At 58.2% G+C, this 8,787-nt stretch overlaps 1 protein-coding gene across 1 annotated transcript; it reads left to right on the top strand.

The window, feature by feature from the left end:
• The first annotated feature begins 5,552 nt into the window (after positions 1–5,552).
• On the top strand, positions 5,553–7,011 carry HSPB1 (heat shock protein family B (small) member 1). The gene is made up of 3 exons (XM_047089328.1): positions 5,553–6,098; positions 6,613–6,676; positions 6,782–7,011. The coding sequence occupies exons 1-3, from the start codon at positions 5,735–5,737 to the stop codon at positions 6,969–6,971; spliced, it is 618 nt and encodes a 205-aa protein (XP_046945284.1). The 5' UTR covers positions 5,553–5,734; the 3' UTR covers positions 6,972–7,011.
• The last annotated feature ends 1,776 nt before the right edge of the window (positions 7,012–8,787 follow it).

The following is an 8,787-nucleotide window of genomic DNA, read 5'->3' as shown; positions in this document are numbered from 1 at the left end:
GTGCTGGAGCGCAGCGTGCAGCTCAGTGGGGAGGAAAACGGGGGCCCAAGAAGACTTTCCTTTCAGCCTGGAGACCCCGTGGGCTTTGAACACCCCCACCTCCCTCAAGCCCCACACCCCACCTAGCTTCCCCTCCCATCATTGTCCTTGACTCCAATACACCCCATCCAGCTGACCCACCTCCTCGGGCCCTCCATGCATGCCCTCTCCACCTCCAAACGTTCAGGTGAGCTCCTGGTTCAGGACCTAGCTCAGCTGCCTCCTACGCCGAGGAGCCTTCCCGATCTCCAGCTGCAATACCCACTCTCACCTCTGGGTCCCTCCAGCTCTTTGGGGTCTGTACCTGCCTTTAGGTCCCTAAGCTCTTGTTCAGCTTATCTGTTGGCATGCCTATCTTTCCCTAAGTCTATGAGTTTCTGGAGCCAGGCCATGCCTTCTTGGCCTCTGCATCTCCCAAATAAGCACCTTTGAGATGTCTGTCAACTGAGTAAACAAGTGAATCAGGGAGCCAGGGAGCGAGCGGTTCCAGAAACCTTGGGGGAGGGCATGAACCAAAGGCAAGGTGCGGTGGTGGCAGATAGACACTAGAGGGCGACAGAGAGAAAAGGAAAATTGCCTGTTGGTGGCTGGCCAGTAGTGACACAAAACTGGCCTGAATGGAGAGGGAGCCCTGGGGGATGGTCTAGGTCAGCCTGGAAACCCCAAGCTTCTGTCCTCAGCACCCACCCCGGCTACTTGGGGAAACAGCGTCCAATCCCCGGGGAAGGAGGGGGAGAGGACAAAGCCCCTGCCCACCCACAGACTGAGGGTTCAGCCTAAACTCTGCTCTACAGCTTGGGAAAAGAGAAAAAAAATACCTCCAGGAAGGCAAGCAGGAAAATAGAAAACTCCAATTCTGCACCTGGTAGCAAGGGGTGGAGGGGATGGGGCGGGGGGAACCTCCCCAGGACGCGGGCCTTTGGGGTGTCGTAGGTCCTCTCCTGGTCTCTCTGCAGATGGGGGCCTCGGGGACCCCTCTAACCTTGTGCTCCCAATACGGTAGCTGGGAGTCAGGCTGGGCAGGGCTTCCTGTGTTGCGTTCTGGTGGTGTTTTCTCTTCTTAATTGGTTTCCCGCAGTCCCAGACCCAGGGTAGCAAGTCACAAGAGTACACGCCCAGTTTGGGTGTCCCAGATAGTGTCTCCCATCCCCTGCCTCTCTGAGATGCTCTTGAAAGCCCCTTGGACTCGCACCGACCTCTCGGCTGAGGGTGTGTTCAGCAAACAGGCCCGATCACAAGACACCTGCCCTTCCTTCACCAGGCCCCTCTCCTCCACTCAAGGACACCCAAGACATGAAGGCGCTCCGGCTGTAGGGCCTCCCACCTCCACAGACACCACAGGGGATGCCAGGTCCTCCCTCTCTGCCTCCCTCCACTCACCACACACACACCCCTTCCAGCGGTATTAGATGGCACAGCGGGCAGTGCGGAGGGGCTGGGGGAGTGAGGGCGAGTGGAGGAGAAACTGTTGATTCACCACGCTGGAAGGAGCCTTCGAGAACATCCAGTCCAATGGTCTCATTGTACAGATGAAGAAAATGAGTCACGGGAGCCGGCTGCTGGCCAAGGTCACAGAGCCAGAGACACTGCAGGTCCCCAGACTCCCAGACTAGACAGATTCCTTCTGCTAGACAGCAGGGCGGGAGGGGCCAGGGGATGGATCCCCAGCCCTCCCCACATGGCTCCTCCTTGGCCCCCTTTCAGTGGTGGTGGGGTGAGGTGACACCCAAGGTTAGCCAGAAGCCTAGGGGGTGGGCAGGTTGGAGAGATACTCCCAGAGGGGCAGTATCTAGATGCTTCCAGAAAGATCCAGTGCCCCCCACCCCCATGTGCTCTAATTACTGTTGCCCATATTTTTAATTCCCAGTAAGCCCAGCGACTGGTACAACCCATCAGCTGTCAGGCCTCTCCAGGGAGCTCGGGCAGCTGCCTGAAGACTCTCGAGCTTTCTCTAAGGCTGAGCCAGGGAGGGAGGGGCTGGCTCAGCCACAGTTGGCAAAGGCCTGTCGAAGGTGTGGCTAGTGTGGCCAAGGCCTTGGGCTCAGTGCCAGGCAAGGAGGCTCCGAGGCTGGCCTTGGGTTGCTGCAGAGTACCGCAGACTTCGGGGCTAAGGATGAGGGGAGGGGCCCCTCTGATCAAGGAACCCCAGACCCTGCAGTGCCAACCTCCCCCCCGACTCCCCTTTTGGCTACTGGGAAATCTCTGGGGGTGGAGTTGTCCTCTTAATCCCAGAAAGCCTAGCCCTGGCAGCTCAGTGCCCAGAATGATACAGTAGAAGATTGTCAAAGAATATTTGGGCAGGTAGACAAGTAGGGGCTGACATTCAGCCTTTGCTTCCTTTGCCCTGTGCCCAGGGAGTAACGGTGTGACCTCCCGAAAGGGGGCCTGGTCAGGGCGGCAAGAGACTCCAGAGAGGCTGGCCCGACCTTCCCTCCCCCTTGGCTGCACACCTCCCCCTGCACCCACAAGCTCACAGACCACAGCCCTCCCTGGACAGCTCGGAAAGTCTCTCCCCTCAGTCAGGAGGCTTGAGTTCCAATCCACTCCCCCACCACCCCCTCCCGCCCCCTTACCAGCTTTGTGACCTTGGGGCAATTCTAACTCCGTTTTCTCATCTCAGAAACGAGACTTTGATAAGATACTTGGACCTGCTCTAGAATGCATACAACTGGGTAATTCACATTAGCCTAAATCTCAGTATCCAAAATGAAAGGACCTCTTTCCTTAATAACAATGAGCACTTACTGAGCGCCAGGCACTTCCCATACACTACTACATTTGAGATTCACCACCGCCCGGCAACACGGGTGCCTTATTATTGCCGACGTTTTGCAGATGGGGTCAGCGGGCTCAGAGAGGTCACCAGGCCAGTGAACAGCAGCACCCAGATTCAAGCCCAGCCTTGTCTGACCCCAAAACCCAGTTTGTCCCCCACCCCACCCCCTTACCACCACCCAGAGCCACCCACGTCCCTTCCCTTGTGATTGGCAGGGTCCCTCAAGAACTGACCCGCTGAAGACTGATATGAACTCTCAGTCCTGCCCCCCCCCCCACCCACCATGGGCAGGGTGCTAGGAACTGTTGGGCCCTGGCTTACACAACTTCCCTGGCTGGGGCAACAGGAATGGACCCTCCCCACCCTGGCTTCGGGCAAGATGCAGGGAGCTACGAAGGGAGCTTCTGTCTACAAAGTGTTGGCAGGGAGGCAGCCCAGCAGCCCCCACCCAGAACGTGGCTGGGCCGGGCAGGACCACACTTGAAAGCATCCATGACCACATCTGACAGCTCCCTGTAGGGTGGGGCTCCTGGGCTCCAGTCTGGGCCAAGGTGGGCAAGCAGGGGCGGACAAGGGCCCTCCCTGGCTCCTGACCTCACCTCCACTTTACAGAGCTGGGGATGGGTGGGCCTGGGAGTGCCAGGGAGTGAAGGCCTGGGGCTCGCTAAAGCTGAAACCCTTGTGGGCCCGGTGGGGGGGGGGGGGTAGCCAGTAGCTCCCAAAGGAGACCCACTGGGCCCATGACACGACCCAGCAAGGGAGGTGGAACAGAAACAGGGGTTCCATCTGCTTTGCACCCTTGGCCCACAAAAGTCCCAGGAGCTCAGAGGTGAGCAGAACAACCTCAGACTCATGCCCCGGCCCCTGCTCTTCCTAGATGGGAGGAGATGGACAAGAAAGAAAGAAAGAAAGAAAGAAAGAAAGAAAGAAAGAAAAAAAGAAAGAGGGAAAGGAAGAAAGAAAGAAAAGAAAGAAGGAAAGGAAGGAAGGAAGGAAGGAAGGAAGGGAGAAAGAAAGAAAGAAAGAAAGAAAGAAAGAAAGAAAGAAAGAAAGAAAGAAAGAAAGGCATCCAGGAGCTCTCTCCTGAAGAGGAAACAGACACAGAGAAGGCATGAGATTTGTTGCTACCCTGAGCTCATCAAAGCGAGTGGCTGGAGTCTGGCTTCTAGTTTCTCAGGCATCTACAGGGCTCCCTGTAAAACTGGTCGGGGTTCAGCCTCAGCGCAGCCCTGGGAAAGGGGCATTAAGCAGAGTGGGCCTCCTAAAGAGCAGAAGTGGAGGATTCCAAGGTGGGAGCCTCACAAGGGTAAGAGCTAGGGCACTAGAGAGGCAAGAGGCTCACTGTGCTAGCGTCTCACAGGAGACAGTACGCCAGTCACTATATCTCTTTGAACTCCAGTTTCCTCATCTAAAAAGGAGGGATGGGGCACCTGGGTGGCTGAGTCAGTTAAGCATCTGACTCTTGATCTCAGCTCAGGTCATGGTCTCATGGTTTGTGGGTTTGAGCCCCGAGTCGGGCTCTGCACTGACAGCATGGAGCCTGCTTGGGATTCTCTCTCTGCCCCTCCCCTGCTTATTCTCTCTCCCTCTCTCAAAAGAAATAAACATTAAAAAAATTAAAAGGAGGGATAATAGGGTATAAATCAGGAGAAAGAATGGAGGGGGGTCATGCCTATGAAAGCAGGAGATAGGGAATGTCAGGATTATGGCAGGAGCCTAGGTGCAGCACCCTCTCCCAGAGGTGGGAGGTGGGGACCTGGATCTCACAGGTGGTCAGACAGGAGGTAGGGGCCCAAGTGCAGGCCTCAGGCTCCAAGCAAGTTTGAGAGAAATGTACTTACTGCCTAGCGCTCTCCCTCCCTTGGTCCTATGGGAATCATAAACAAAAGGGACTTTGAGATAAGAATCTACAAAAAAGGAAACTGAGGTCTGGAGAAAGGAGGGGACTTGCCCCAAATCACAGTAAGTCAACAGCAAAGCCCAGGCTAAATTCAAAGTTACTGCCTTTCAAGTTCCCGGTCCAGGGCTCCTCGAGGAAAAATAAGATATATGGGGGGATTTGCAACAACTTTCCTCCTGACCCCCTGTCAGCAGTGGGTTTCCGACCTGGGTCACTGCCTCTGCAACAGAGATACATAACACACTCTCCTTCCTCTTCCCCCCTTTAACTGCAGATAGATAAAATAACAACAATGAACAATGAGCAGGTACCAGGCCCTGGCCCTGGCCTAAAATCTCTACTTGCTTTAAGTTGCTGAATTCTCACATCAACCCAATGATGTAAGCATTTTTATCATCATCATCATCATCATCATCATCACCATCTCCATTTTCCAGATAGGGAAACTGAGGCACAGAGTCTGACTTGGGCACATCCACCCAGTTAGTGGCAGAACCAGGATGTGAAGTCAGACAGCCTGGCTCCAGAGCCCACACTCTCATCGACGACACCACGCTGCTTTTAAAGACATTATTTCATAGACACCTTGTGGTTCAAATCCCGGCTCTGCCACTTCCAGATACCCGTGGCCTGGGACAAGTAGCCCAGCCTCTCTGGGCTTTGTCCTCCAGGGCAAAGGGATAGGACTGACCACCAGCCGCGCCACCCAGCGCTTTACCGTCCAGGCCTGCGAGTGTCCGGCAGCGGGCACTGCACCAGCACCGGTGCTCCAGTCATTTGTTTTCTCAAACAAGAGAAGGTTCCAGATGTGGGCAGGGCCTTCCTCGGCCCGCCCCCGCCCCGAGTGCAGGGGAGGAATGCAGGGGGAGGGGCTGCCCCCAGCCCGTCATTGCCTTTAATAGAGACCTGAAACACCGCCTGCTAAAAATACCCGGCTGGAGACGCATAAAAGCGCTGCGGGGCCGCCGCTCCGCACTTCTCTCTCCAAGCCTCAGCCAGACGCGCGGAGCAGAGCCAACATGACCGAGCGCCGAGTGCCCTTCTCGCTCCTGCGGAGCCCCAGCTGGGACCCTTTCCGCGACTGGTACCCGGCCCACAGCCGCCTCTTCGACCAGGCCTTCGGGCTGCCCCGGCTGCCCGAGGAGTGGGCGCAGTGGTTCGGCCACAGCGGCTGGCCGGGCTACGTGCGCCCGCTGCCCGCGGTCGAGGGCCCCGCCGCGGTGGCCGCGCCCGCCTACAGCCGCGCGCTCAGCCGGCAGCTCAGCAGCGGCGTCTCGGAGATCCGGCAGACGGCCGACCGCTGGCGCGTGTCCCTGGACGTCAACCACTTCGCCCCCGAGGAGCTGACGGTCAAGACCAAGGACGGCGTGGTGGAGATCACCGGTGAGCCCCCGGCCCTGCGGGGACCAAGCGGGCGGGGTGGGAGGTTGAGCCGTGGGCGCGGGGGAACTGGGCAGGGAAACTCCAAGGGACCCGGAAGACTTGGGACTCACCCTGCCCCCAGGCTCTGGCTCCGGCTCTGGAAAGGGGACTGCGTGTGCTTCCTCAGGGCCCTCTGGCCCGAAAAGTGCTCTATTTGAGGGAAGAAATGGCTCCTTCCGGAGGAGACCTCCAGCCCCGCCCCCAAATGACCAGATCTCCTCGGGGCCATCCGCAGGCCCGGGCAGAGGGGACTGGCGCTGGCCCTGCTGCTTGCCCTAAGCCCGGGTCCGCAGAGGGGGCGTGTGCGCTTCCTTGGCGCGGCGCCCTGCCCCACCCTACTTTGAACCCAACTTTCCAGAAGCTTCTGAGGGGCCTCGGGCTTAGTCTGGCCACTCACTGGGGCATGTGTGGATTTGGGCGGGCCCCTCCCTGCAGCTTCTGACCTCCTTCTCCCCCCCCACCCCTTCCCCCCTAGGCAAGCACGAAGAGCGTCAGGATGAGCACGGCTACATCTCCCGGTGCTTCACTCGCAAATACACGTGAGTCTTGGCCCCAGATTGAGGGGGGCGGGAAGAGGGGTGCGGGGCGGAGGGGGCAGTGAGGCATGGGGGTGTAACTCTTGTCTTCCTCCTCTGTCTGTCTAGGCTGCCCCCTGGTGTGGACCCCACTCTGGTCTCCTCCTCCCTGTCCCCTGAGGGCACGCTCACCGTGGAGGCCCCCATGCCCAAGCCAGCCACACAGTCGGCAGAAATCACTATTCCTGTCACCTTCGAGGCACGTGCCCAGCTTGGGGGCCCAGAAGCTGGGAAGTCGGAGCAGCCTGCAGCCAAGTAAAGACCTTAGCCCTGCTGTCTACTGCCCCTTGCCTCAGTAGCCATCACTGACCATCCCCACCCACCAACCTGTATGCTCTTTTGATACGTTAACCTTCTGTTTTTCTCAAATAAAGTTTGAAGCAACTGCCAGCCTCTGCCTCTGCCTCTGCCTCTGCCTCTGCCTCAGATCCAAGCTTCTCCAGGCCTTTCCCTGATTTTCAGTTGGGCCCTCTCTAATGGCCTGGGGTTCTGTGCCATTTGCTGGCTGACACACTGATCACTTTTGCCCAGGGTCTCCTGTGTGCCGAGCCCCATGCTAGGCCCTGAGTCCACGAAGAGAGAAGAAATGATTGTAACTAGCTGTGATGGGGGAAACCAGGTCCAGGCTTGGGCAGTCAGGGACTCAGAGGCTGCAGTCAGGTGCAGAGGGACAGAGCAGGGCCAGGGGAGGGGAGCTTCTTGGGAGCTCGGAGTCCCTTGCTGACTTCAGTGAGACTTCACTATTCTCCCCGGGAGGGGCAGGACCCTGTAGAAGGTATGGGAGGTGTAGCACTCCAGGTGACTTTCTGAGAGGAGGTTGACCTTGTCGAAGTTTCCATCCCCCAGTGTCCACGCATGCAGGAAGCAGGCCTGGGCTCTCGGGTCAAGGGCGCTCCGCAGAGGGTGAGGGCAGTGCGGCCCAGGCTTTGATGGAAAAGAGGCAAAGACCCTGACAGGGAAGACGTGCACTCCAGGAAGGGCCTGCCTTGACGAGCCCAGGTAGGAAGAGTCACACCTACCTGGGTCCTCTCCCTGGCCCCCGTCCTACCCACCACCCTCTCATCTCACCTGGCCCAAGAAGGGTTCGGAGGGACCTGGAAGAGGAACAGAGCAGATGGTTTGGGAGCCCAGGGTGAAGTCTCTGAGAACTTGAGAGATCCCACACCATCTCCACCTACAAGGTCACGGAGCCTGAAGCTGCGGCAAGACACCGTGACATTCTAAGCCCACAGCCCGACTTGCCCGGGGTCTGTGAGAGCGGCCACGTGCACACATACACACGAGTGCATTACCCTCAACACTGCGCGGCTCCTTAATTGCCACTGCTTGGTGCGGGGCTCCCCGTTGGGATACCACAATCTGGAGCAGGCAGGAGGCCAAAGCAGGTCCCTGGCTTCGAAGGCCTCGCTGGACCTGGAGGGCAGCCAACAAGGGAAATAAATAAACACATGGAACGAGGATTGTGCCGGCCCGGCTGGCAGCACAGGTCTGGGCCTGTTGGCCAGGGCACTGCCCCATCTACCCAGCCCTACCACTATTCATTTCTTGAGCTCCTATCTCCTCAATCTGCCATCCTCCTCCCTGACAACACACATGCCGCATCTGAGGTGTCTCCTGGACGTGTCCACATTCCTGTGGTCCCAACTGAATCAGCCCGTCCAGGGCTCGCCCTCACTCTGCTCGCCAGCTCCCTTCTGGCTGGCAGCAGGATGGCCCTGGCCTCCAGGGGTGTGGCTGCCTCCTCACGTCTTGTCAGAGTGGGAGCAAGGCTGCCAGCGAACTGGAAGTGTGGGAAAGCTGGTGCCAAGCTTTGACAAGGTAATCCTCGCGTCAAGAGGTGTGGCTGGTCCTGCCTTCCACCTGGGCGCCTCGAGCCTCAAAGAAGTGAACGGACTTGCCCGGGTCCACACGGCTAGTCCTGGGGGGGGGGGGGGAGGGACATCAGTGTGGCCATAGGCAGGGGAGGGCAGATTAGCTCAGACAGGAAGGCTGGAGAGGAGGAGGGCATATCGAAGTGTCCCACGCTTCAAGCTTAAAGTACAACCGAAAGAGGCTCAGTGGGGCCACAGCAGAAG

Source organism: Lynx rufus, unplaced genomic scaffold, assembly GCF_022079265.1.
Source record: "Lynx rufus isolate CCGP_SWC_20201006 ecotype Redwood Valley unplaced genomic scaffold, mLynRuf1.p SCAF_27, whole genome shotgun sequence".
In the NCBI taxonomy this organism is placed as follows: Eukaryota; Metazoa; Chordata; class Mammalia; order Carnivora; family Felidae; genus Lynx; species Lynx rufus.
The sequence above is the reverse complement of the archived record's forward strand: the minus strand, read 5'-3'. Positions and strand labels throughout refer to the sequence as shown.